The sequence below is a fragment of the Theropithecus gelada genome, chromosome 18 (genome assembly GCF_003255815.1).
Source record: "Theropithecus gelada isolate Dixy chromosome 18, Tgel_1.0, whole genome shotgun sequence".
Taxonomy (NCBI): domain Eukaryota; kingdom Metazoa; phylum Chordata; class Mammalia; order Primates; family Cercopithecidae; genus Theropithecus; species Theropithecus gelada.
In genome coordinates this window covers 4,826,127-4,854,063 of record NC_037686.1, presented here as the reverse complement: position 1 = coordinate 4,854,063, position 27,937 = coordinate 4,826,127, and the positions used below count along the sequence as shown (strand labels likewise).

Below are 27,937 nucleotides of genomic sequence, written 5' to 3'. Positions count from 1 at the left end.
CGGCGGCGGGCGGCGGGCCGAGTGGGAGCCGCATGCGTGCATGGATCCGGGCGCCGCGCTGCAGAGGCGGGTCGGGGGCGGCGGCGGCGGCGGTCTGGGCGCGGGCTCCCCGGCGCTGTCGGGCGGCCAGGGCCGCCGGAGGAAGCAGCCCCCCAGGCCTGCCGACTTCAAGTTGCAGGTCATCATCATCGGCTCCCGCGGCGTGGGCAAGACCAGCCTGATGGAGCGCTTCACCGACGACACCTTCTGCGAGGCCTGCAAGTCCACCGTGGGTAAGGGCGCCGCGGCGACCCCGGGCCGGGCCTCCTGGCGCCCGGGCCGGTGCCCTTCGCCCCAGGGGCTTCGGGTCTCATCGAGCCTGGGAGCCTTTCAGACGGGGATGGGCCTCTCGGTGAAACTGGGGGCGGGGGTCTCCGTGGAGGGCCCTACATCCCGATCCCAAAGCCTGGCAGAGGTTTTCGTGCCGCCTCCGTGCAGACCTGCCCTTGGCCCCCGGCCCTGCCTCAGAGGTCCTGGCAGCCCCTGGGGCCTGTGGGGGCGGCTCTCCATGGAAACTTCGACCCTTTGCGTCCTGGTCCAAGAAAAGGCTGGGTTCGAGTGGGGCGCAGGCAGGCAGGGGAGTGAACGCCGAAGGCCGCTCTTGCCCGGGCCGCCCCGGCCCACCAAGGCCAGCGTGCGCCGTCTACTGCGGGTGTGATCCCTTCGCAACCAGGGCAGTTTTCTTATTTTGAACCCATTTTCAAGAAATAATGAAGTTTAAAGTCACCTATGGAGAACGTTAAGACTAAAACTACAGTAAGTTTCTCATGCTAGCCGTAAGTACGGGGCAGAGGAACTTCAGCTGTATTTATCCATGACCTCAAACAACCCGGTGACTGGCGGGCGTGGGGCTGATTCGTCCAGTGCGGCTCTTTTCGGTGAAGGACAGGAGTAAAGTAAATACAGGAACGCTCCAGGGTCAAGGAGGAGAATAGCCGCGTATCTGAAATGGAAACTGCAGGGGAAATTTTTTTAATGAAGTCATGCTTAGAGGACTTGACATTGAGATTTGTCACTTGGATGCGGGTAGCAGTTCCTTCTGTGGAAAACCCCTTAAAAGATATCCAAACTAGGAGAACCCCATTCTTTAAAGGGCAGTCACCACCTGTGATATAGGAAGTGAGAGATTTCCCCAGGGGCGGTCCAAGAAACTGAGTAGTCAGGAGATTTGATAGACAGAATTGAAAGTATAATTTCATGTAATTCTGTTAATTAATAGTGTTATAACCAGTGTTAGTTCCAAGGCTGTCAGTACGATTTTGAGATGACTTTGTTTGAAATTGTCATGTAACAAAACAGTACTACATTTAAAGTGTCTTATTGGAAAATTAAACCTCCAATTTTTGTGTTGTCTTTTTGTTTTGTTTTCAAGAACTTACTTCCCTTAATGCTTTTTTGGAATGGATCATTTTGGAAATATTTGTGATGTCTGTACCGTATGTTTTAAAAATGTTGGCATTGGGTACATGGTATTAAAATGAGTCGCATAACTATACCTGTTTCAAATATCCAGTCTTAGATCATACAGAGAACAGGGAGTTGTTATCAAATGAGAGGTGGTTTAGTACCTGACATAAATAAAGCAGGGTTAAATTCAATTCAGAATTGTCAATCTTTTATGGCTGCATACTTCAGTATATAAAAATGAGGGATAATAGAGTTGCGCTGTGTGATGAAGAGAAATCAGGGGGGTAACTGAAAGCTTCAGTGGATGGAAGGTGAGATGGATGAGCAAAGGTGTGCTTTAGAATGCACAAGAGGAGAGAGGAAGAAGGATTTTCTAAGCCTGGCAGCAGTGGAGCAGCCCCCCACCTCTGGGGAGGGGTCCTTAGGGGACTTGGGAATGGATGCTGCGAGACCTTCACTGCCATGCTGAGGAGAGTGGACCCTATCCTATGGGCACCTGGAACCAAAATCTTCTTAGTAAGGCATTGGCACGAAAACAGTGAAACTGATTTGGCAGAGTTGCATAGGATGTTTGCGAATAAGGAAGAAACCAGGAGGCAAGGAGACCAGGCAGTTTGTTTCTGTGTCCCTTAACAAACATGCACCTACCCGAGCACATACTCCCTACTGAGTGTGGTTGAATTTCTGTCTTGTTCATTTTTGTTTGCTTCACATGTAGCCTATAATACCTGGAATACTGGGGTACTCTAGTACTCAGGGCATGCTTCTAACTGTGGGATGTTCAGAGAATGATCATGGCCCCTGGCCCGCCGCAGAGCGTGAAGACACTGTGAGAAAGCTGACCAGCTCCGCTTTCGTTTCTGCTTCAGAGCTGCTTTTCCCCTCCGCTCATCAGATCGTTTGTTGTGCACCTACTGTGTGTTGGGTGTTACGCTACCCAGTAGGGATTCAGTGGTAAACGGGACACGGGCTCTGCCCAGAAGTGGATCGGAGCTTCTGGGAGCTGCATGACCGCTTGTCAGGGCAGTGACAGATGTGTATGGATATTTGGGAGCACAGTGAAAGCGTCTCCAGTTGGGGCTAGGGATGAGGCCTGGGCAGAGAAGGCTTCCTCGTCATTGGAATGTTTGAAGATAACTTTGTTCCTCTAGTTCCTTTAGAAACATGCAAATTAAATATGGTAGCGGCTGTGATGTAGAATTGTGGTTACCTCACCTGAACGGTTACCGTTTGAGCAGTTAGCTCACAGTGTTCTTCCCAGGCTGGTTTTTCTAGTTTGATCTTCATGAAGTACAGTGAGTTCCATATAGAGCAAGAGTCTCTTCCACAGTGGGAGTTTTCCCTACCCTGTCAGGGCTTATGGATGTGTGCTGCTCACGACAGCCGTCTGGGAAAGATGGTGAGCCTCACAGCATGGCCCAGAGAAGAGTCCCCGAGTGTGCCTGGACCAAGACGGGTCACTAAAGTGGTAGTATTGTGTAATTCCGAGGCTAGGAGAGTGTTTCCAGTAAGTGCCTTTTTATTTTTATTTATGTATTTATTTTGAGACAGAGTCTTGCTCTGTCACCCAGGCTGGAGTGCAGTGGTACGATCATGGCTCACTGCAGCCTCGACCTGCCAGGCCCACACAGTCCTCCAGCCTGGGAGTACAGGTGTGTACCACCAAGCCCGTTTTTGATTTTTAGTAGAGATGAAGTCTTGCTATGTTGTCCAGGCTAGTCTCAAACTCCTAGTCTCAAGCACTTGGCTTCTCAAAGTGCTCAGATTACAGACGTGAGTGAGCCCCTGCTCCTGACCAGTAAGTGCCCTTTTAAAGTAAATGGGATTCATTTGAACTTTCTATAAAAGATCCGTAGTGGAAGTCCTTAGGGATTCGAGATGATGAACTATTACGTACAATTATAAATGAAGAAAATGTTGATTTTTTTTTTTATTGTTAATCACATCAGAAACTGATTTAAAAGATACACAGAATTCACAAGGGTATGAAAAACTGAGAGATTGTGTTTACTAATTGGCCTATTTAATGGAAATTGTGTGATGGAATTGTCTCTTATTTTCAAATGGGATTTTGTTTTCATGGAATTTAATTAGTCTGATTATAATTTACAAGTTCTTTTTAAAAGTACAAGAGTAGCTTTTCAAAGTTTGAGAAACAGAAAAAGTAATTGACTAAAGAAATTTACAACTAACGTGCCTGGTCCACTGTTTTTCTCATAGCAGTGCCTGTATGACAAGCATACGCATCCTCCATGAATCTGTGTGTGCTTTCGCAAGTTGACATTATTACTTCCTGAGTGAAGCTGTAGAAACCATTTCTATCTAGTAATGCCAAATTCTTGATCTTGATTCCTTCTGTTTGACTCCCACTAGTTTTAGCATAAACAGGTAAATATGCTTTTTTTAAAGTATATTTCAAAAAACAACTCCATAAAATTATGTATCTGTCCATCTTTGTTTTATTTCTATGTTACTGTTGGAAGCTGTTTAATTTTGTTTAGTTTGAAATGGTTTTACCTGTTAAAAACCTACCCCCACCCTTGCTCCAACAGCTTTGCATGCTAAGAAAAACACTAGAGTAATAAGAAATGTGGATTCTTGCTCCAGGCTCTTCCACTAACTAGTTTGTGACTTTGGATAAGTAATTTAGTTGTCTGTGCATATAAATAGAATATTGTATTAGTAGTCACTGCTACATGGTGAGCACTTAACTACACCAGCAGAAGGCCTCATCACAGCCCTGAAAGTTATCCCCATTTTACAGATGAGGACACGAAGTCTCACAGAGGTAGAAATTTATCTGCTGCGGCACAGCTGCTCAACAAGTGGTCAGGGCCAGGGCTGCAAGTGAATTCTTTTTAACTGTCTTTCTGTCTGTTCCTTAGGTAGATTGACTTTGCTTTGTTGGAAATACTGACGGCTCACACACATAAAGGTCAGACGTGATGGAGCCCTTTCCTCGTTTTAGAATTTGGTCCTTGTTACAGCACTGTGAAGACAGTGACGTAATTATCCTATGGTATTAGTGAAACTGATTTTCTTTAAGTGTGTCCCTGTCATCGCTTGTCACTTGCCTTTTGGATATTAAAATAATGCTCCAAGAACTGCTTTTTAATCTATATATTCCATCATTCAAATTCAAATGTCTTAAGCCTTTTACATACTAAAATAGGTATTTTGAATACAGGAGAAGTCAAAGTAAGGCAATCTGACCAGAATTCTGATTTTTCTGGGTAGTAAAATTTCCCTTAAAATGCTGGAGGCCAGGATAGGATTGCCAGTTCTTTATTTTACCAAGTTAGAATGTTAAAAAAAAAAAAAAAAAAAGACTTAAAATGACTTTTAAAAATTAGGAAAGATAAGATATCACAGTTTAAAAGTTTTTTATTTATTTTTTATTATTATTATTTTTGAGATGGAGTCTCACGCTGTCACCCAGGCTGGAGTGCAGTGGTGCGATCTCTGCTCACTGCAAGCCTCTGCCTGCCAGGTTCAAGCAGTTCTCCTGCCTCAGCCTCCCAGGTAACTGGGTTACAGGCGCTCACCACCACGCCTGGCTAATTTTCGTATTTTTAGTAGAGACAGGGTTTCACCATGTTGGCCCGGCTGGTCTCAAACTCCTGACCTCGTGATCCACCCTCCTCAGCCTCCCAAAGAGCTGGAATTACAGGTGTGAGCCCCCGCCCCCAGCCAAAACTTCTTTAAATTTATCTTCATTTTTTTCATTGTGTGGCAGTGCTCTAAACTTCACAGCCCGGCCCCTTTAAAGGATGGCAGCCCTTTGGTGAAGCCCTTTAACTCTGCTGCGGGCCGCAGTCCTGTGTGCTCTCTGCCTGACTCCCCTCTGGCCTGTGTTGACACGAGGGTGCACTCAGGATGCCCACTTTTGGGGCCTTGGCCTGAGACTGCTTGCGCTGGGGAAGTAGGGTAGTGCGAGCGACTCTGTTTCTTTGGACCTGCGGTTGAGCTGGCAACAGAATGGAGAGGTCCGAGAAACAGGTGAGTGTGAATCTCCTGCAGAAATGCTCTCTGGGGGTCTGCCCTTGAATGTTGGGTCGCATGACAGGTCAAGTGCAGTCCACCAGGGTCTTCACCTGGAAATTGACTACTTGTACTTTATTCTGGAAACTTAGGGCAGAGATTTTTGTTAGAAAACCCAAAATGAACATCTCATACTGGATTTAAATGCTTAACTGTATTTTATTTTGCTCTTCTGTATTTGTACACAGTCTTCTAAGCCATGACCAATCTGCCCATGTTTCACTTAAGAGAGAGTTGAGGAAAATCGTCCAGAATTCCCAGTCCAAAAGCCCAAGCTCTGCAGCCCTGCAGTGTGGTTTCGCTCCATCTGGAGAGAACCTCACACGGACTCCCCTGCCAAAATGATGTAACATGATGACTCAGGGATGTGAGCATGAGAGGAACCAACATTTAGTTCTTATACCCACATATGCTGTGTGTTGTGTGATCAGGTTTATTTAATGAACTTAATGCAAGCCGGGAGGCTTGACAAAACGTCCCCTTTTGTGGATTAAAGTAGCCATCTTTCAGAGAAGGCATGCAAATTTAGTTGGTGTTAGGTTGTTTATGTTGAATAAAAATCTATTTAAAGACCTGGCTGAAGTGCATTCAGCCTTTCTCTCACTGTCTGCACTTACACTAAAGAAGAAAGATTTTATTATGCATGACAGAGATCCAGATTCTTAGAGATTGCCTCTTTCCCTCTGCTCTGTGGAATCTGCCAGAAGCCATCTGTTAATGGATCTTGGAACTGACTGTAGAAGGCAGAGTAGGTTCCTTTGAGAACTGATAGGTCCAAATTATTCTCTATCCTTGGGTGCCAGATACATTGTTCCAAATAAGCGTTAGTTTGTAAAGAAAACAGCTTTGTACAGTAGTCATTCTACAAAGAGTTTTAAGAAGCATTTTCTCTTTATGTAAGACACTGTCCTGCTCGACCTTCCCCGGAGCACAAAGCTCACACCTGGTTTACCCTTTTCAGAGAGGAGGGGAGTCACGGAGCTAGCCATAATAATGTGTTAGAAAAGAGTGCCTCCTGCTTCAGCGGAGGAAGACATTTATCGTCCTTTTGTCCTTTAATTCACATCTTTGACATTTGGAAAGTATTTGGAAAGCCAAAACTACAGACCAAAAATTGTGCCCTTAATTGAGTGTGATTGTTAAAAAAATAAAAAAATAAAAAAAACTTTTTAAAACTGGGAAACACAACACAAGCTGAGCAGAGCACTGGATTCCATAGATAATGTTTTCCCTCCAACTCTGACAAACTCCAACCTTTGGTTTCTGGTGCCTGGTTAACCAAACAACCTGCAATTCCAACTCCATGTCAGCACTTGGGCGAAGTAATGGGCCCCTGTAAATGAGGAGCTTTTGTGTTTTTCACATGCCTCCTCTCCCCTCTTCAAGCCGTGTGTGGTAGGATCTCGACACTTTTGTCGACTGGCAATCACACCTGCAATCACATTTTCACTTTTAATTTTTTACTTGAAAAAACAGCAGCCTGGGCTACATGGCGAAACCCCATCTCCACAAAAAAATACAAAAATTAGCCTGGTGTGGTGGTGCACACCTGTGGTCCCAGCTTCTTGGGAGGCTGAGGCGGGAGGATCGCTTGAGCCAGGGAGATGTGCCACTGTACTGGAGATGAGCCAGCAGTGATTGTGCCACTGTACTCCAGCCTGGGTGACAGAGTGAGACCTTGTCTCAAAACAGAAAAAATGCTCCACCTTCTCCTTGGCCACCACTATCTTCCCAAGCCATGGTGTTTGTGGAAAGAGATTTCAGAGGCAGGCATAGAGTCCTGCATGTAAGTTCCAGCTCCACGGCAGGCTGCCAGCTGTCCTTAGGCAATAACTTACCTCAGTGTCTTAACTCAAGAAGAAAAGCAAAGCGGGATTTACACTTTCTTCACATGTCACAGTATAGGCGTAAATGAAGTTAAAATATCTTACATGTCTGGCATAGAAAAGGCAATTTATAATTCTCTTCTCCTCATTTATCCTGTAGATCCGAAAACTCTGAAACACTCCATAAAACAATCCTTACCCTTTAATGATTTACACTGATATATACAGATGATACAGATTTCAAAATGTAATCACATGTCCTGGATAAAACATAATCTGTTTGACAGTCCCTGCGTTTTCATGGATCCATTCTGAGTAGTAGTGAAGTTCAAGTTTTTGCGTATGAAGAAAATGTTAACAATCCACTGTTTGATCATGAGTTTTTTCTTCTCTTCCCTTTAAATATTCGTCTCCTCTTTTGACCAGGAACTCAAAATAACATGGTAGCATTTCGGATCGGAGTTTGTCTGAAGCCAAGGAGTGGAGAAGGCCGCCTGGCGCAGGGATGGAGTCTGTCCCAGCCAGCCAGCCATCCACCGTGTCTTACTGTTAATTTTATATACTTGCCTAGCAATGCAAAGTTCTTTTTCAGCCTTAGGTGTATGTTCTTAGCTCCCTTCCAGCCTCTACCTCTTGTTCATCAGGTGGGGCTGTACAGTGCACAGGGAGGAGCACGGCCCGGAGCCAGGCAGCCCAGGTTCAAATCTGTGCCCTCATGCTCACCAGCTTGGTTACCTTAGGCAGTCTACCAGCTTCCCTGACTTCTGTTTTTTCATCTATAAAATGTAGACAGTAATATCTATCTCATAATATTGTTAATGAATATACATTGCAGTAAGTTAATGAAGGCCCTTAGAATATTATCTGAAATATAGCAAACACCACAAGTTCTTAATCTTTTGATTTGTGAAGAGAACATACACCTTTCTGTGGAATTCTCATACGTATATAGTTCCATGAGAGGAACTGTCCACTCGCTCTGCTGGGCTCCAGCCGTGCCTCTCCTTGGAGGCCCAGGACCTCCAGCTGTCCCTCTGACCTCCCCTCCCTGATGCAGTCCGTGGGTCATTGTTCCAGTCAAGTGCAAGGCTGTCTCCTTGTGCTGCTGTGTACAGGGTGGGCTTTATTTGCTCGGTAGGAGTATGCCAACCCTGGAGTGCAAACGGGGACAGAGCTGCTTACACCTGGATGCACATTTGACATCCTCAGGCCTGGATAAGCATTTTTTTAATGACACATGGTAACATTAGGATTTTAATAGTACCTGCTTCTGCGTTGATCAAAATATTTTACAGTTATGGTACTTAGTTTCTATTTAAATCCTTACCACACAGCTTAGATAGGAAAAGCCAGATAATATTAAATAGTAGGATGTCACAAGACAGGTCTACTAGCAGTGAGTTTGCATTCCCTTTTCCTTTTTTTTTTTCTTTTTTTTTTTTTTTTTTGTGATGGAGCCTTGCTCTGTCCCCCAGGCTGGAGTGCAGTGGTGCGATCTTGGCTCACTGCAAGCTCCACCTCCTGGGTTCACGCCGTTCTCCTGCCTCAGCCCCCCGAGTAGCCGGGACTGCAGGTACCCACCACCACACCTGGCTGATTTTTTGTATTTTTAGTAGAGATGGGGTTTCACCGTGTTAGCCAGGATGGTCTCGATCTCCTGACCTCGTGATCTGCCCACCTTGACCTCCCAAAGTGCTGGGATTACAGGCGTGAGCTACTGCGCCTGGCCACATTCCCTTTTCCTTATATGGGACGAGAATTCATTTTGAGTTCTTCCCTGGTAGGTGGTAGAGTTTGGGCAGAAGACTGGCCTTGTGCCCACATAACTTGTTTTTAATGCTAGATTTGCCTGTCTCTGTAACCTTAACATGTTCCTTAATTTATTTTCTCACAACTCACTGAAAATGCTTACAATCCAATCCCTTAGTAGAATATTACATCCAATTTTAGATAACATTGTGTAAGATACATCCTTCGAAGAAAAGCCACTGTTCAGAACTTAAGGTCATTATTATAAATTGGCAGTGACATCACAACCACTGTTTGTATTGAGACTTACCTTCAAGTATATGGAAATCCTTCAACTTCTCCAAAGTATTAAGTAAAATCTATGGTCTGGTCCAAATCTATGGTCTGACCTGGGCATGGAAGAAAAGGGCACAGTCCACTCAGCCATAGTCCTAGATTTGGACCACAGTGGTGTTTAGGCTTTTTACCTGAAAGGAGTGTAAAGAAAGAAGTTTCTGTGTGTTTTTGCCATTTTCACTTTTGTAACTTCTTGTGGCCCAGCAAAAAGAAACAGTAATGTGCAAATGTTTTGTGTGAAGGGGAACATAGAAATCTTACAAGCACTAAGTCCAGGGATTCCTCCTGCTGTTGCTACGACGTGTATGTGAAAGACAGCCAGCAAGAAGGCAGAGCGCAGAGTCAGACGTTGTCTTCACAGCTTGGCTGTGGGAACTGTGAGCCACTTGAGAACATCTTACACTTTTCTGTTTTTTTCACCCATCTGACTTCTACTATAATAACCTTTCACTGTGGGCAGTGATGTAAATTTGAGTCTTGGTTCTGCTACTTCTCTGGCCTGTGGTAGGATTATAGGCAAATTACCCTGTCCTGTCTCTGCTCATCATGATGTCTGTATGAAAAGGGGGTAATAGGCCGGGCGCGGTGGCTCAAGCCTGTAATCCCAGCACTTTGGGAGGCCGAGACGGGCGGATCACGAGGTCAGGAGATCGAGACCATCCTGGCTAACACAGTGAAACCCCGTCTCTACTAAAAATACAAAAAAAAAAAACTAGCCGGGCGAGGTGGCGGGCGCCTGTAGTCCGAGCTACTCCGGAGGCTGAGGCAGGAGAATGGCGCAAACCTGGGAGGCGGAGCTTGCAGTGAGCTGAGATCCGGCCACTGCACTCCAGCCCGGGCTACAGAGCAAGACTCCGTCTCAAAAAAAAAAAAAAAAAAGAAAAGGGGGTAATAGTTTCCCCATCACTGGGCTGCTGTGAGGCTTGGATATGGAGTATTTGACTGATGTCCAGTGTCTAGTACTAAAGGAAATTAAGGTCAAGAATAAGACACCGGCACAGTTGCTCATGCCTATAAACCCAGCACTTTGAGAGGCTGAGGTAGGAGGATCACTTGAGCCCAGGAGTTTGAGACCAGCCTGGGCAACATGGTGAGATGCTATCTCTACAGAAACCAAAATCAGTTAGTGGCAGTGGTGCACTTCTGTAGACCCAGGGACTCAGGAGGCTGAGGTGGGAGGATCACTTGAGCGCAGGAGTTGGAGGCTGCAGTCAGCTGTGATCCTGCCACTGCACTCCAGCCTGGATGACAAAGCCTTCTTTTGTTTGTTTGTTTGTTTGTTTGTTTGTTTGTTTTTTTGGACTCAAGGGGAAAAAAAAAAAAGACTGACTTAAATAGAGCAGTCTAAGACCTTTGATAATAGTGTAACTCTGTAGCCTGCGTGCTTTTCGATAGCATTGTTAAAATACTTTTAGAAAGACTTCCATAAAATTGGTAACCCTAAAGAAAAGCAAGCTCCTCTCACCGGAATAATTCACCTAGTAGACCAGTTCTCTGTCTAAGGGACTGGATGGAGAAACTGTTACCGTAATCCTCTGGGATCAGTGTGTGTAGGGAGAGGCTGTGACCAAGGATGGCTGCCCCATCCTGTGAGGAACTGGAGGAGGAAAGAGGCTGTGTTGCTGCGCACTCATATTTCTCCTGTGTGCTGGGCACCCCTGCGTTCACTGCTTCCATTCCACACCTGCTACTCAGATGCCTTTTTTTTTTTTAACTAATCAGTCCTGAATTTCCCTATTTTTTCCAAAAATAAGTCACATTTCTTCTTACATATACAGCATTTGATGGAGAAGAAGGAGCAATTTCCAGCCATCAGATTTCTTGAGTTGCCGTTGTGTGCCGGGCAGTGTCCTAGACTTTAGGGGGCTGAAGATGACTGCATCCTCAGAGGGTAGGCACATAGCCTGTGGGGGAGGCCAGCAAAGAAGGAACGATGTGATATGGGCTAGAAGAGAGTTCAGGGCCAAGAACTGGAACACAGATAAAGACAAGAGTAAAGGCGGGTGCAATCAGAAGAGTTCAGATGGGAAATCTAGGGCTTCAGAGGGTTCTGGGCAGACAAGGAGGTTCTCGAAGAAGAGAGAACAGCAAAGAAAGACGCTCTGCCAAGTGCATGGTGTGTTACGTTAGGTCAGTATGACTGAGGTTTTCAAAGGCAAGGACTGTCCCCGTCAGCTGAGCAGTGAGGGCGTGGTGTTTCCTCCCTTCGTCAAGATACCTGTGGGAAGCCGGTTTTCTACAGGGTTGGAGACAGTAGTGAAATCACCACCCTCTTTGTCCCTTGGTTGTTTGTAAACATTTCCTCTTCTGTGACAAGAAGTCTGTTGATTTTTCCTAAATAATCTGCCAGATATTTGAGGTTATTGATGACTTTTTTCCTTTTATTGAGGATCATTATCACTTCTATGACATCCCAATATTTAAAATAGACAATATTAAGGGATATTTTTGACTTTTAATGTAAGAAAGTTTTTAGAAATGTTTAGTTGTGTACTTTGATACAGGTGTATGTTTCTAAGCCAAAAATTGGATTAAGTTTCCAGTCATTGCAGGCTACGTAATGGCTGTTAGATATGGTATAGGTATAGGGTATTTCATGTAAGAGCGAGGACTGTTCTAAGGAACTGATTTTACTCACGGAACCGTAGATCTGGCCCCTGGGTGTTTTCCTGTTGTGTTAATTGTCATTCATCTACTCACTGTAAGATAGTCTTCATTTTGGCTAAACAGATTCTTTTTTTCTTTTGTTTTTTCCTTTCCAACTTTTATTTTAGGTTCAGGGGGTACATGTGCAGGTTTGTTACATGGGTAAATTGCGTATCGTGGGAGTTTGGTGTACAGATGATTTTGTCACCCAGGCAGTGAGCATAGGACCCGACAGGTAGTTTTTCAGTCCTCTCCCTCTTTCTACCCTTCACCCTCAGGTAGGCCCCGGTGTCTGTTCCCTTCTTTTTGTGTGTGAGTACTCAGTACTAAAACAGGTTCTTAGCCCTGTTTACTGTCAGGTAATCTTTGCTTTGTTTTCCTATTAGAACTCATAATGTGTTTATAATCACATAGTGATAATGTTACCACTTATTTCCTGATTTTGAATATTAATGTCCTAGCCTTTTATTTTTATTCATTAAATTTTGTGGTTACAAAATAGTCCTAGTGTAGGACTGCTGGAGTTGGATAAGTTGCTCAAGTTGGTTGGAAAAGGCGGTTTGACATATTCAGACTCCATTGTTAGCAGAGAAAACAGTGTAGTCAAAACAAAGGTTATCTGCTCTAGCCCTTTCAGGGACTCTTACTCAATTTGAAGCAGAGCTCAAAAGAAGTATCATCTGCCAGTTCGTTTCAATAAAGTACCAGCCACTGCCACAAGGTTTACAAAAGTTACAGCTGCTTTAATTACGTTTTAAAAACAAACTTACTTGAAGTAATTGGAAACAAAAGTAAAATAGACTAGTAGTCATCACAGATTATGCATTTGATTAGTAAATTCCATCACAGAGTAGCATGACAGCAGTGAAATCCTAATTCTATGTTAATAGGAAGACAGTGTTTTGTCATTAAACTGTGCTGCTTTAAACCAGATAGCAAATATCTGCGCTATTTTGTGTGTCTTGTATAGTAACACTTGAAATTGCGGTTTCCTTGCAGCTGAGTTAAGCCACTCTCTTCAAGGTTCTCCATCATGCAGAACCTGCCTCCTGGGTCAAGGCAGTGTCCGAGCTTCCTTTGACTTTGGAAAGCAAATCATTTCCAGAACTGAAAGTGAAATTGAATTAACTAGCTTTCCTTCAGGGACATCTGAAATTATGTGTTATGTGAGAGGTTAACAATTGACATGGAGTAGTGCTCTCTGGCGTTGTTTTCTTGTAACATTTTATATTCATGCAGCTTCTCTCCTGGGGCAGGAGGGCTGCCTCCCTGGCCACACACCGCCCCAGGGCTGTAAACATGCTTTTGTGTGGCATTGGTGTCCACAGTGTTACTAATTACAAAAATCCGTCACATGTCTTCCACTTCCCCTCAAGAGCCCCATCTGACTGCAGCACCTCATCAGTGCCCAGAGATGGGCAGTCAGAGCGTGGCCAGGGCCTGGTCCTCTGCGGCCACCATACCACTCACAAACGTGGGCACCTGCTGGCCCGGGGAACTGGGATCATCTATACCCTGGGTCCCAGGGAAGCTGTCAGGAAGCCGTTCCTGTAGGGGAGGTGTCTCTAGTTCTAAATTCAGCCAGCATCCCTTTTGTTTGCCTTAGTTGTGAAAATTGTGTAATAAAATATTGTGAAATATTTACGTTTTGTATAACTGGAAGGCATATAAGGGAGCATACACAAATGAAAACTTGGTTTTAAAAATATATCTGAAGCTTTACAGGCTAAACTGAAAAGAAAAGATGCATGATGATTGGCTTAGCAATATTGAAATGAATAAAAATTAAAGTTGGGTATGTTAATTTGTATAAAAGTAAATTTTTAAATCTCACTGTTGATAATATAATGTTATGCTTATATTTACCTAAAATTTTCATGAGGACTGAAATTTTTAGTACAATAATTTCTAACTTCAGACTAAGGCTGTTTGACTAAGGTTGATTAAGTTTGATTAAATTTCCAGTGTTCCATGTAAGAATTTGCCCTGAGAAACCCTTTTAAAGCCACTTATTTGTCGATATAGTTATTAAATGTAATTTTAAACTGCTTTCTGTGCTGAACTGTGGTAGTAGTAAGTTGTGTTATGAACAGCAAATACTAGACCAATTACTCAGGATAAGACATAACATGGCCCAACCTTCCCAGTGTGGACTGAAGCGTGAGAGATGGGAGGTTACAGATACTGATGCAGATGTTCCTTTTCCTTGGAATTAAGTGATGTCAGGTTTCGTGGGGTTTTCTTTTTTTCTGATAATGATATCAAAATACACGAGTAGGATTATTTTATATGACAAATTGCATCTTTGTTGTTCTTGCTTCACATTTATTTGTTTTATTTACAGGTGTTGACTTCAAAATCAAAACTGTAGAGCTAAGAGGAAAGAAAATTAGATTACAGATCTGGTAAGTGGGAGAGTCTGCACCCAGTAATGTGCTTTGTGTGTTTAACAGTCCATGCACTTGTCTAATAAAATGAACTGTTTGAGCTGATTTGCCTCTCCTACTTTTCTCCTCTTTTGCTCATTTTAAAATTAAATGGACAGTGTTTCCATCAAGAGAGAGAATTTAGATAAGGCTGTTACGTTATATGCCACTTGCACATGGGGAGCAGTTGTGGACAGAAGAATGTTACCTTAATGGTAACTAGTTTGGAACCTTTTTGCCTCTATTTTCAAATCATTTATGTGATATCAAAAGTGTCACTACTAAAATGATTGCTCAGATGCTTGTCTTCATGTCTTCATTTTGTATGATAGTAGTCAAAGAAAGCCCAATATGTTCATAACCAGATTTGCGCAGTCTGAAGGCAGGTCCCTGCAGACAGTTCCAGAGCTTCTTGGCACAGTGTGACTATGACTACGAGTGGGCATACCCCTTCCGGCTGTGCTGCTGATTCCACGGGACGTGAGCCCCCACTCATGCCTACCAGAAATGAATCCAGACCCCTTCTCAAATCACAGTTGGAATGAGAGGCTCAACCAGCTGTTACAACCGCACTCAGCACTAAGAGCTTTCTGTTCGCTATTAACCTGTTAACAGCCCGCAGGTGCTAGCGACCTCTCTGTGGAAGAAGGGATAAGATCTGGTCTGGTGGTCTGGCGGTGGCTTAAAAGTGGCCCCATTGAGGTCCTCTGAGAATGCCGTTTTGTTTTGAATGCCACAGCTGCGGTGTACTCAGCTTACTAACTCCTCTTGGCAGGTCACCCTCAGCTCTGATTGTTTGTCCACCATGTGTGTGTTTGCTTTCATCTGCGTTAATTGCTGCTTCATCTGTGGCATCATCGGTCACCTAATGCTTGAATGTTAGTGCCATGTCTTCATTCTTCATCCGTATCCCTGTCTGGGCCGCAGCTGCAGCTGAGCCGCAGTGCCTGCCTACTGGAGGTGTCTGAGGTAATATCTTCATTTGGTCGCCCTTCACTGTATGACACACTTCAAAGATTTTTTTATTTGGGTTTTTTGTTTGTTTTCTTTTGTGTTGTGCGTTTGGTCTGCATATTTTTGTTTTTGGCTTGATTATGAAACATTAAGCCTTGTCTAAACACTTAAATAAATAGCAAATAGATATTTCTTCCTGTGCTAGTCCTGCAGACTTTTTGTACATTGCAGCCCAGCTTTTAAACGCTGGAAATGGCAACAAAGTGTTTTGCACACAAGCTGCTGTTTCTAATGATGAGCTCTGTAAGGTAAAAACTATCTTCAAAAGGATTTGGGATATGCCTCTCTCTGTTCCTAGTACCTGTGTGAGGTACTTTTTGATGAGAATATTGCCCCACAAAAGTGATGTAAACATTATTAGAATATGTGACACCTGCCTTAATGGGTGACAGCCATGCCTGATGACTGTGGCACATGTCTTAATTAATGCACTAATACTTCCATCTTCATCTTTGGTGGCAGTATTCTGGTTTATAAAGTATGTCCAAATGTCCTGGTGCCTCCCTAGAGCTCTGCCCACTAAGTCTGTGCTGGTGACATTGATCACTCCTGGAATCTGACTACAGTGCCCTGGACTCTGAGCTAAGAGGGCCCTACCTGATGGAATCCCGCCCATGTGAAAAGTGAGATACTGTGGTCCTGCGAAGAGCAGCGGGCCCTCAGAAACCATTTTTCTCTTGTATGGAACAGCATTCTCCAAGTGACCCCTCCCTCTCCTGATTCTCCCCTGACTCTTGACTACTTTTTCATTCTGTAAATCTGCAGCTGCACAGCACTGGCAGCGAGCGTAACTAAGGGAGGAAGAATGACATGCACTGGACTTATGGAATGGTTGATTGCAAGTTTTCTACATGGAATATTCCAGTGACTCTTTTCCTGCAGGGTTGTCTTTTCCTGCAGGGAGGTTTTGAACAGTGACTCATATATCTACTACAGGCCAGCCGTTTTGTTGGTCACATAATACTCAAAATAAGATTTTTATCTCTGAAATATTTTATGTAAAAGATGAAAACCTTTTTCTTCATTATTGCTATGCAGTAGGTAAAAAGGAAGTGTTAGAATCATGATTCTAACTGGTTTTACTGGTTTCAGTAATGGGTGGCTTCTTTTGGAGTGAGGCGCAGCCCTCGTGCTGCTGCTGGCGTAGTCTGCATCGTTGTGGGCATGTTGTCATTTCACTCTGATCCATTGAGGGCGTAGAGGCGCCTGTGTAGCTGGAAACGGTCCCTCAAGGAGGTGCAGTGGATTGTGCTATGCTAATAATAGATGGCTCTGCTCCGATTTTCTAGACTGGCATGAAAGCATTGCCATTCGGTTTTCATAGGAGGGTCTTGTTGAAAGAAGTGCGTTATTCACTGTAGATTCCTAAAAGCTAAAAGCACCAAAAGCTGCAAGTGTCTGTTACATTTTTACGTCACGTTTTATGTCATTGCCACATATGTCAGTTAGTTGATTATCTGTGGTCAGAAAAAGGACCATTTTTCTCTTCTCTGTACTTTAAAGTATTTCTAATGAATGTTAGAACTCTATGTAAGTAGCTAAAATAAAACGTGTTGACTAGAATGTAGTTTGATGAATTTATATCCAAATGGTGTCCTGGAAATTATTTACACTGAACTTGGAGTTGTGTTGAGATGGACTTGAAGCCATGAAATTTGCCTCTTACCTTTAGGCAAACACAGAATTGAAATGCTTCGTATAAGGGCCCTCTGTTCTGCCTGTGGAACCAGTCCAGTGTTGGGGGACTTGGTTTTAACCAGCGTTCTTAGGTTGGCATCGTTCCTTTTGTTCTCCGCTTGGAAGGGGGGAATATTTCATACCCTAAATGGGTGTATGCCCTGAAAATTAGTAATTAAATGATTTAAGTGGATGTATTAAATACAGCAAATAAGAAGCTTTGAATTCTCCAAGCATTGTTTTATTACCAAACTGGGAAAACAGAACTGCAGGATTTTTCAATTTGCACAAAAAGCAGGTAGAGAAATCAGAATAAGGTGGCATATGCTAACTGTGGTAAACGATGATTGAGCTGCCATTAAAAACTTGCAAACCTCTAGAAATCCGTACCTTATCATTACAGTGAAAACTCAGGTTTGTGGAGAAAAAGAGGGAAATAGTAGGATTCTGCCTTTTCATAGAAAGGTGAAAGCATGATCAGTGCATTGATATAATCTAATTTTCTGAAAAGTAGAGATTTGTGTGGGATTTTTATGGTGCTGGCACATAGTAGATATTTAAGAAATACTTGCTGAATGGAATTAGCATTTCACTTATTATTCTTTGGCTCTACATGACAGCAGATAATTTAGTATGTAAGGGAAATCAAGCAAAGGCAGTTTTGAGAGGAATAGAAAATAAAAGCTTTCTCAGCTCAAATATTTTGGGAGTATGGAATCGTCTCTCAAAGAAACATGCTTTTCTACCCCCAGCCTTCAGAGCCAGGCCCAGACAGTGGCATTTAAGGAATGGGCTTAAATGGGGAGTGCTGAACTAGTTCATGTTTCCTCATTGGGATTTTTGTAAACTAAACCAATCTGCTCATTTGCGTTAGAACGATTGCCTCAGGTTTTGAATTTTGAGGTTTCTATCCTCTTTCCTTACATTGGACTTAAAGTCAGTAGAGGCAGCTGACTTCTTCATGTTGAGGCTCTTAATGTTTCTACAATTCCTAAGTGTGCTATTCATGCAAAAACATTTTAAGCTACATCAAAATTGGCTTTTACTATCCCTGTTCTTCGATTGTTTTTATTAAAACTCCTATTATCTGTAATTTCTCTGGTTTTGTGCCTCCAGTTTCTGGATTCTAAAGTCATTCGATGTGTATAGAAGTGCATGTGAGTTGACTTATACCGAAAACCAGATTACAATTGCCTAGAATAAAAGTTTATTAAAGTATGTATTTCCTAAAATGCTTATTGAAGATCTTAAATCTGATTGTTATTTAAATTTGTGATTCAGCTATATTGTGTTAACCACCGATTTCAGAGTAGAAAAAATGCTCATTTTTTTTAACTTTTTAAAGAACTGGAAAATGTTTTGTAACAGTAATCAAATAGCACAAAATATTTCTCAACATCAAAAACGTTTGATTGAAGCCTGATTTAGACAAGCTATAACTTGTGAGGATGGTAAAGCACTCTCTGAAAGATTTAACTCTTTGTTGGTTTGGAACTAGTAAAGTATACCCCTAAATGCTTAGGATTAGAGAAATAATCTTATTCACTGACTCTTTATGGAAACCAAATGGGATCAACTCTGTTCCTTCTCAGCCGCCTTGAAGGTGACTATTAGTGTAGTCTTTAAGTTGCTTTTAGAAATCCTGAAAAATTCAGTCTCCATCTATCATATTCTTCAGATTTCCTTTTTTTTTTTTTTTTTTTTTTGCAGTTCTGAGGTCAAAAAATGAAGTTTCTTTGTCTTGCCTGACGTGGCGTCAACTTTCTAATTTTCAAACATGTTACCAGCGCATATCTACTGATCGTGTACTGCAGGACCTGGGTAGACAGGAACATACCTGCCTCTGCCCTCCTCACCTTCCAGTCAGGGCAGCAGGGGATCCTCATAATCTGAGGCAAAGCAAATGGCTTCGCTTCATGTGGAAATGAATTTGCCAGTGAGCTTTTCTGCTTGTTTGATGATAAGGCATCACTAATGTAAACTAATTTGGTGGCAGGTCTCTGAAGAAAGCCATAAATTATAGCAACATGGTCAAGTGGTGTTTTTAGGGACCCAGTCCCACAAATGCCTAAGGGAAGTGTCCTCCCCTTTCAGGAACTCCCTGCTGTGGGATGAGAGGCTCTGGTGGCCTTGCATGGAAGAGCCTGTTGCCCCCCAGCTTACTCCACTGTGGCGCACTTGGTTGGGGTTCTTTGGGTAAAGATAATCATAGATGGTCTTTAAAGAAACCGCTTTGCGAGTGTCAGTCCTTCCTATTGGAAGCCTTCTCCATTGAGCCTTATTGGAATTAGAAATTTGCAGTGGTTCTCAGTTTCTAGGCTTATCACAATACAAGATATAAACCAAAAAGTATCTGAGACAGGTCTGAATCAATTGGAGAGTTTGTTTTGCCAGGGCTAAGGACACACCTATCACACAGCATCAGGTGGTCCTGACAACCTGTGCCCAAAGTGGTCAAGAGTACAGCTTGCTTTTATACATTTTAGGGAGACATAATACATCAATCAGTACATGTAAGATTTACAGTGGTTCGATCTGGACAGGTGAGACAGCTCAAAGGGCTGGGGCTTCCAGGTCATAGGTAGATTTAAACATACTCTGATTGGCAGTTGGTTTAAAGAGTTATTATCTATAGAAAGGAATGTCTGGGTTACTCTAAAGAGTTGTGGAGACCTAGGTTTTATCATGTAGATGAAGCCTCCAAGTAGCTGACTTCAGAGAGAAGAGACTAAATGTTTCTTACCAGACTAAATGTTTCTTACCAGTGGCGCGATCACAGCTAACTGCAACCTTCGCCTCCCGGGCTCAAGCACTTCTCCTGCCTCAGCCTCCTGAGTAGCGGGGATTACAGGCTCCTACCAACACGCCCAGCTGAGAAAATTGGGAAAAAGCAGCCCACTGCCCAATTCCTGGCACATCTTCACTATTCCTTGGGCTCCCTCCGTGTCCGTTTCCCTCTGAGTGTGGTAGATTGGGGACTCAGAACCTTCTAGAACAGAAGTTATGGTTTTGTAAGGGGAAGAAATATGGTCAAGTACACATCTATAATTTAGAGTATTAAATTTCCTTGTACCCTTATGATTTATTCTAGAAGGCCAGCACATTGATTACAAAGCTAATGTTGGCTTACATTAGTCCTTCAGGTATGAGGTAAGAAATAAAAAATTACTTTATGCTTTATTTCTGCGCAAAATTTCACACTGGAAAGATATTTCATTTGAAAAAAAAATTTTAAAGTTTTACTGTGTACAGGATTTTCAGATCTTTTTTGCTATGAAAATTCTTGTTTTCTAATTTTCGAAATCTTGATTTGAAAGTAATTGGAGACTGGGCTGGTAGCTTACACCTATTACTCCAGCAATTTGGGAGGCCAAGGCAGGTGGATCACATGAGGTCAGGAATTTCAGACCAGCCTGGCCAACATGGTGAAACCCTGTCTCTACTAAAAATACAGTGTTAGCAAGGCATGGTGGCGGGCGCCCTTAATCCCAGCTACTTGGGAGGCTGAGGCAGGAGAATCACTTGAACTAGGGAGGCGGAGGTTGCAGTGAGCCAAGATCATATAATTGATTGCACTCCAGCCTAGGTGACAGAGCTAGACTCCGTCTCAAAAAAAAAAAGTAATTGGGACTTACTGATGTTTTTGTTTGAGTGTGACTAGTTCAGAAAAGCTGCTCTCACTGACAGTAGTGGCTGTGCACAGATGTCAGTGCAGACGTGAGGAGCTCCCAGTGGCCGGACCCAGACAGAGGCATTCTCAAGAGCTGGCCCTGCTTGTCTCCACAGACTCAGTGCTGCTAGCCTGACTGTGCCTGCTGGGGTTGTAACTGTGGATCTTTTCTCATCTGAAGTGGTCATTGTAAGCTGCCACATGTGCCCCACGCCTGCCCCCAGCACTCTAGGTGGTGGCTAGTGAGCGAGAAATGAATTCTTTGTGGCTTGGAGGGCATTCATTTTCATAGTCCTAGGATCCCCACCACTTACTGTGTGTGCGCGCGTGGAGTTGGTCATGCATGTGTATAAAGTGTGTGTTCCTTGTGTGGCATTGTTGCTCTTGGGTATAACAAATGGTTTTGTAAATCACCTACAGTGTGAATTCTTAGGGATGGATTGTTTGGAAATTTGTATTTTAAAAACTTTTCCCCCATTTTATTTTAGAAAAACATCATATATTTTGATGTTATATTAGCATTCCTATTGCTGATTTTCTGTCTTAAGGGAAAAAGTTATTCAGGAGAGTATGTTGATCTCGGTTCATAATTCATCTCCATTCATCTAATTTAGTTGTTAAATACAAAGGTATTTTGTGTGTCATAGTTTTAGTCAACCTGAATTTTTCCTACTTTCTTTAATTGTAATCATCAGGCCAAAGAGAAATAGGGGTTACTCTTGTTCTTTTGTCGCAGAAAAAGTGAAGCGTAGTCTGTCTGCTTTGCAACGTGGTGGTGCTCACTTTGGGCATTGTTTGGGAACTAACTTTGGCTGCTTTTTCTTAGGGACACAGCAGGTCAGGAGAGATTCAACAGCATTACCTCAGCTTATTACAGAAGTGCCAAGGGGATCATATTAGTTTATGATATCACTAAGAAGGAGACGTTTGATGATTTGCCAAAATGGATGAAGATGATTGATAAGGTAAATGTTACATTTTTCCGTCCAGTGTGAACTCTCTGCTTGTGAGTCTTAATCATTATTAAAAGAAGTGGCAGAAACACATTTATTGAGCGTGTTTTTATACAGACTAAACATCATTTAGCCCGTTATAGCCTTCGGGATAGGGATGTAGTCCTGTATTGTGGATGAGGCAAAGAAGAATTCAGTTTATCCAGAATCAGGATTTTTATTCTGGTAGCATGGACTGTCTAGACTACAGAGGCCAAACATGCTCATTCCACTACATCCAGTGCTTTCGTGGAATAGTTACAGGACATTTCATTTCTGCGGAAAGGTCACGTGGACGCTCATCTCCTGCACATCCACTGAGTGGCAGCCTGGAAGAGATGGCCGCCTCCACGGTGCCTGTGGATGTCCCACGCGCCTCCGTCACCCACTGGACATCTGTCCTTGCAATTACAGATGCCCTTTAGCTCCTCATTTTGAACAAGAGGAGCTCGCGTTCTCCTTTGGCTCATGATTGAATCATACAGATAGCCTGCGTCCCTGTGGTTAATGTAAACCGTGGGTTCTCCTCTAAGAAACGTGTTCCCAAATACACATTTAGAAGGCAGAGCAGTTGGGAGTGGGATGTGATGGTATACCGTTGACCACATTTTGAGTTTTTCCCCCTTGTGCAGTAATTTCATGTTTAGTTCCTTTGCATAACAAGCATATGCAATATAAATTGGATTTTGTCTACACATAGCATTTAAACCGTCTGCTAGATAACGTTGGAGGATGTTTGTTTGGCAGCTTTACCAAGCATGTCATTGATGATGTATGCCTCTTTAAAATGCGTTAGGATTGGTGGCCGGGTGTGGTGACTCACACCTGTAATCCCAGCACTTTGGGAGGCTAAAGCAAGAGGATCACTTGAACCCAGGAGGTCGAGACCAGCCTGGGCAACATAGTGGGACTCCATCTCTCTTTTTTTTTTCTTAATTAAAAAAAAAGTGTTATGATCAGGGTTGCAAGGTTGGATCAGACCTGAGGTGGGTTGCCTGCCCCAGCCTGCTCTGCACTGGGCATCAGTCATACTGGGCTCTCCATTGGCATGTCAGTGGATACTGATGTCCCTTCATGTGGAAGTCAGAGTGCAGTCCTATGGAAATTAGAAGCGAACAGTCCTGATAGTCTAAAACTTTTAGAACTAATAGGATGAATACAAAACCAAAAGAAATGGGCTAAATCCTACCCCATTTGGTACTTGAGTAAGTCTGTGCCCAGGTCTTGAGGTCTAATGCTGTCTCCTTTTGTCATCAACTGCTGCTTTTCACCTTACTTGAGTGACAGCATCATTTCCTGAGTGCTTCCTGAGCACAGGGCCCACTGCCCCAGCCAAGTGCTGTCACTGTGACCCACAGCTCCCTGATAAGGGGCCGGCACTCCTCACCTGGCTGCATGACTGGGCGATGGCCACACCATTCAGGTGCCTTTTGTTGCAATCGGTTTCAAAGAACTTTCTAGAAATACGCAATTAGTTGCTCAAGAGACTTTAACTTCATTTTTAAAGAGAGAAATCTTATTGTGCCTGTATGTATTTTTAAACTTAAAAGTGTAGCTTAACTTTTTTTCTTGGTTATAAAATTAATGATACCTTCGTTATAGAAATTTGGAAAATGAAGAAAAGCACAAACGTAAATTAAAAATCTGTAGCTCTGGCATCCTGAAAAAGCCAATTGGCTTCACTGTATTTAGCATTCTGTCTTGCTTATTTGTGAATATTCTGTCACGGAGTCCTTCCTGTGTCATTCCGTGTTCTTCTGCAGCGTGTGTTTTTTTAAATGCCTGTGTTTTTGAAATAACTTGATTCTTCAGCCATTTTGTTTGACTTTTAGGTTTTATTCGGTTGATAACCATTTTGAGTATAGAGCTTTGCCTGCATTTTGAATCATTTCCTTAGGAAGGGGTCTTGGGAATTGTTGGGTCAACAGCTAAGAGCATTGTGGTTCTTAGTGCTTGTGCCCCATTTCTTTCTAAGACGTAGTGAGCTGTGCCTCGCACCCTGCCCAGTCCTGCCTGGGACGTGGTAGACCCTCAAAGACAGTGGAAGTGAATGGACAAATGTAAATTAATGAAAAATACCGTATTGGTTTACATTTCTGCTGTCAGTGTATGGCGATGCCCATCTTTGAAATGTGGCTTCTTTTAAAATTCCACAGTATGCTTCAGAAGATGCAGAGCTTCTCTTAGTTGGAAATAAGCTGGACTGTGAAACGGACAGAGAAATCACCAGGCAGCAGGGGGAAAAGGTGAGAGGGAGCGGGAGGCACGGTTGCCACACACTGTGCTTAGCGCTTGAGGTACTGTTTCTTTTAATAAATTACTTACTTTAAAAATTACAAAGAAATGATACAGTGATAACTCAGTCAGATCCTCATTTGTTTGTGCTGTTTTGACTTCCTGCTCCTTTAAATTCATTCTGAAATGGAGGGAGAAAAAAACACATCAGTGTATACAGCATTATTACCTAACCTGACATTTTATACAGAGAAACATATTTTAAGCCATAAAGTTGCTTGTATAATTTACTTTAATGTACTTTAAACTTCCTTGGTTTTTGCTAAGGATTGAATCATGGAGAAATGATGCTATTCACATTTTAAATGTCAGATATGTTACCCTTTTAGAAACTTAGGCAAGTCGTTTCATTGGAAGGTTCTGGCATCACCTTAAGGATTTTGATTGTCTTTTGTTTTGCTAGTTGCTTATAATGTAAGAATGTGCTACACTTGTGAACTTTCTATTTGAGCATCAGTGGGCTTTTCTACCCCTTAATCCCAGCCCTTCCCTTGAAACTGAACCCAGAGGCCTCATGCTCGCACGCTGGTCTGTGTGACACCCACACAGAGGAAATAGGTGTGTGTTTCTTCTCAGTTTGCACAGCAAATAACTGGGATGCGGTTCTGTGAAGCAAGTGCCAAGGATAACTTCAATGTGGACGAGATATTTCTGAAACTTGTCGATGACATTCTGAAAAAGGTAAAAAGAGTCTACATTTTGAAAGTATATCATCTGAAACCTGTTTCCTTTATTACTTTTTTATTGAGAATATTGTATTTAGAAACCAAGGAGTCTACATTATGAAAGTATATCATCTGAAACCTGTTGTTTCCTTTGTTACTTTTTTATTGAGAATATTGTATTTAGAAACCAAAGTACAGTAGTCGTGCTCAGGCGCAAGAACCAGGTGTGGTTGTTAACTCGGCCACGGGCACCCAGCCTGCTGTACCGACAGCCGCTTCCCACCCGGGGCTTCTGGTGTGCTTGGAGTTGGTATATGGCGTACTCACTTCGCTGTAAGATATGGCACGGGAGACTTAAACCAGGTGTAGCAATGTGCTGTGTTTATTTGACATTTGCTTTTTTCCCACCCGTTTTCCTGTGAGAATTCAGTTGGAGACCTAGCCAAGTCTGCAGGTGTCTTAGCGGAAGAGAGTCCTGTGGTGCTGCGCTTGCATCCCTTCCAGCTCTGCTCCCTGGTGGGAGCCACTTCCTTACAAAGACCTTTCCGTGATGCTGAGTTGCAAGAAAATTGCTGGACAGCTTCATTGAGCAGCAGCGATTTCTTCAGGCATCTTTAGGCTTACATTCAAAAATTGTTAATAAGAACTGAAGTTTATGTTATTAAGTGAAATTTGCTCAGTTCAAACATAATTCAGAAGCTTCTAATAAAATAATTGTTTAGGCTGGGTGTGGTGGCTCACACCTATAATCCCAGCACTTTGGAAGGTGGGAGGATCACTTGAGGCCAGGAGTTCAAGACCAGACTGGGCAACATAGACCCCATCTCTACAAAAAAAATTAGCTGGGTGTAGTGGCATGTACCTGGTTGTAGTGGTCCCAGCTACTCAGGCTGATGCAGGAGGATTGCTTGAACCCAGGAATTTGATACAGTGAACTATGATTGTATCTGCACTCCAGCCTGGGTGACAGAATGAGATACTGTCTCTCAAAAAAAAAAAAAAAAAGTTTATATAATTGCCAACATAGGTTATGTCTTTCTTTTTAAGTATACAACTACTCCTTGGAATGCAGACCATTTTTAAAATTTATTAATGGATTTTTATTTTACTTGGTTCTGTGAAAATACATGTTTATGAGGTTGATCTGGTCTCTTCTACCATAGGGTACTAAGTAGGCTGGGCGTTGTTGATGTTGATATGCAGTGTCTTGAACGTGGCTTTTTTTTGGCTTAATATTTTAATGTCTAATTGATCTTTAATGATCAGAGGACTTTCAATAACAATACTTTTTTTTTATATAATTGGATAATTTGGAAAGCATTTACAGTTGACCCTTGAACAACAAGGGGGCTCGAGGTGCTGACCCTCTAAATAGTCAGAAATCTGAGTATAACTTGACTTTCTTAAAGTAAGCCAAGAAAATATTAAGAAAATCATAAGGAAGAGAAAATATATTCACTATTAAGTGGAAGTGGACCATCATAAAGGTCTTCATGAAGCAATGTCGTCTTCACACTGAGTAGGAGTGTGGGGGGTGGGGTTGGTCTTGCTGCCATATATAGGTGGACCTGTGCAGTTGAAACCCATGTTCAAGGGTCAGCTGTATGTGTACCTTCTAAGGTTAACATGGATTTGTCTTTTCTGTTTATCCTTCAGATGCCTCTGGATATTTTAAGGAATGAGTTGTCCAATAGTATCCTCTCATTACAACCAGAGCCCGAGATACCGCCAGAACTGCCTCCACCAAGACCACACGTCCGATGCTGTTGATTTCCTACTTTGGAGACAAAGTGGAAACGATTCCTGGAAAGGGGAAAAAACGTTCTATTCTGCACTACAATCATTTTGACAATTTCCTTTCGCACTTTGTAATCCAAGTCAGAGCTATACACTAACTTGTAAATATGCATATATGCAATCCTGGGTAAGTTTTGGTTATAAGTTACCTATTTCCCTCCAAATTATTATATTTCATTCATTACCCCAGTGTCTAGTGTACATACACTGGGAAACCTAGTACTTCTAATATGAAGAATGGGAGAAATGAAAGGTATAATGTTTCTTGAAATAAATAATATAATTGTCCTTGTTAATTATATTATGAGGACAGAAGATACTCTGATAAGAGAGAACGTGGTGCTTTGCTTACTGTTTTAAAGAAAATTTGTAAAACTAAAGACTTTTTGGAAAAAAGCTATCTTAAGTGCTTTTTCTTTATTTACAAGACATTTCCCCCCGTGGTAGCATTTGAAGTATTGGAGTGTCTCTGCCACGAAGCAAAGCTCCATTCATGGCCGTCATTGAAGGTTATTTATTAATGTTACGTAACAGTAGAATATTACTAGTTAGAGGGTTGGATTTGACTTGGTCCTAAGGCCGCAGAATCTCTCTCATGGCTTCCTAAGGGACGTACCTTTATGCTTTTAAGAACTACAAAAATTCAATAAAGAAAGAAGTGTTTTTGAAACTATAGAAAAAGATTTTAAAACACGCTGCTGTCCTAAACAAATCCTGTTTAAAGGAATTTTAAAGAGATGCATTTTACTATATCAGAGAACATATGTGTATTTGCCTAAACACTCTGTACCTTTGTAATGATGAAACTTCCCCCTTTACAGTGAAGCTTATTCCGATTAAGCTTAGACTGTGTGTGTGGTTTTTTTTTTTTTTTTTTTGGTCTGATAATGAATTTGTGAACTCTATCTTTGGTATATCTTTTATTAAACTGCACTGTTTTGTTTAGTCAAGGTAAATAAGTAATTATGTATTTGAATAACTTGGTGTGTCTTGAGTGTTGTGGTATGAAAAGCATTGTGGTCTTTCTACACTAATGAAGTGCAAATAAAATTTTGTATTTATGAATGAAGTTGAGTTGCCATATTTATTTATCCAATTATAAATTGTACAGATGACAGTATTCTCCATGAGCTCCACAGCTTAATCCTTTTGAGTGTTCAGACAGGAAAAGCCTGGTCCTCCACTGGGGAAAAGAGTTTGATGGTTTCTCAAAGGGCTGAACATAGAGCTACCATATGATCCAGCAATTTGACTTCTAGGTTTATATCCAAAAGATGACTTCTAGGTTTATATCCAAAAGATCGAAAGCAGAAACTCAAACAGGTACTTGTACACCAGTGCCCACAGCAGGATTGTC

General features: G+C 42.4%; 1 protein-coding gene across 1 annotated transcript; it reads left to right on the top strand.

Moving 5' to 3' along the window:
• On the top strand, positions 1-27,649 carry RAB12 (RAB12, member RAS oncogene family). The gene is made up of 6 exons (XM_025365704.1): positions 1-272; positions 14,389-14,449; positions 21,658-21,796; positions 23,980-24,069; positions 24,695-24,799; positions 26,440-27,649. The coding sequence occupies exons 1-6, from the start codon at positions 41-43 to the stop codon at positions 26,551-26,553; spliced, it is 741 nt and encodes a 246-aa protein (XP_025221489.1). The 5' UTR covers positions 1-40; the 3' UTR covers positions 26,554-27,649.
• The last annotated feature ends 288 nt before the right edge of the window (positions 27,650-27,937 follow it).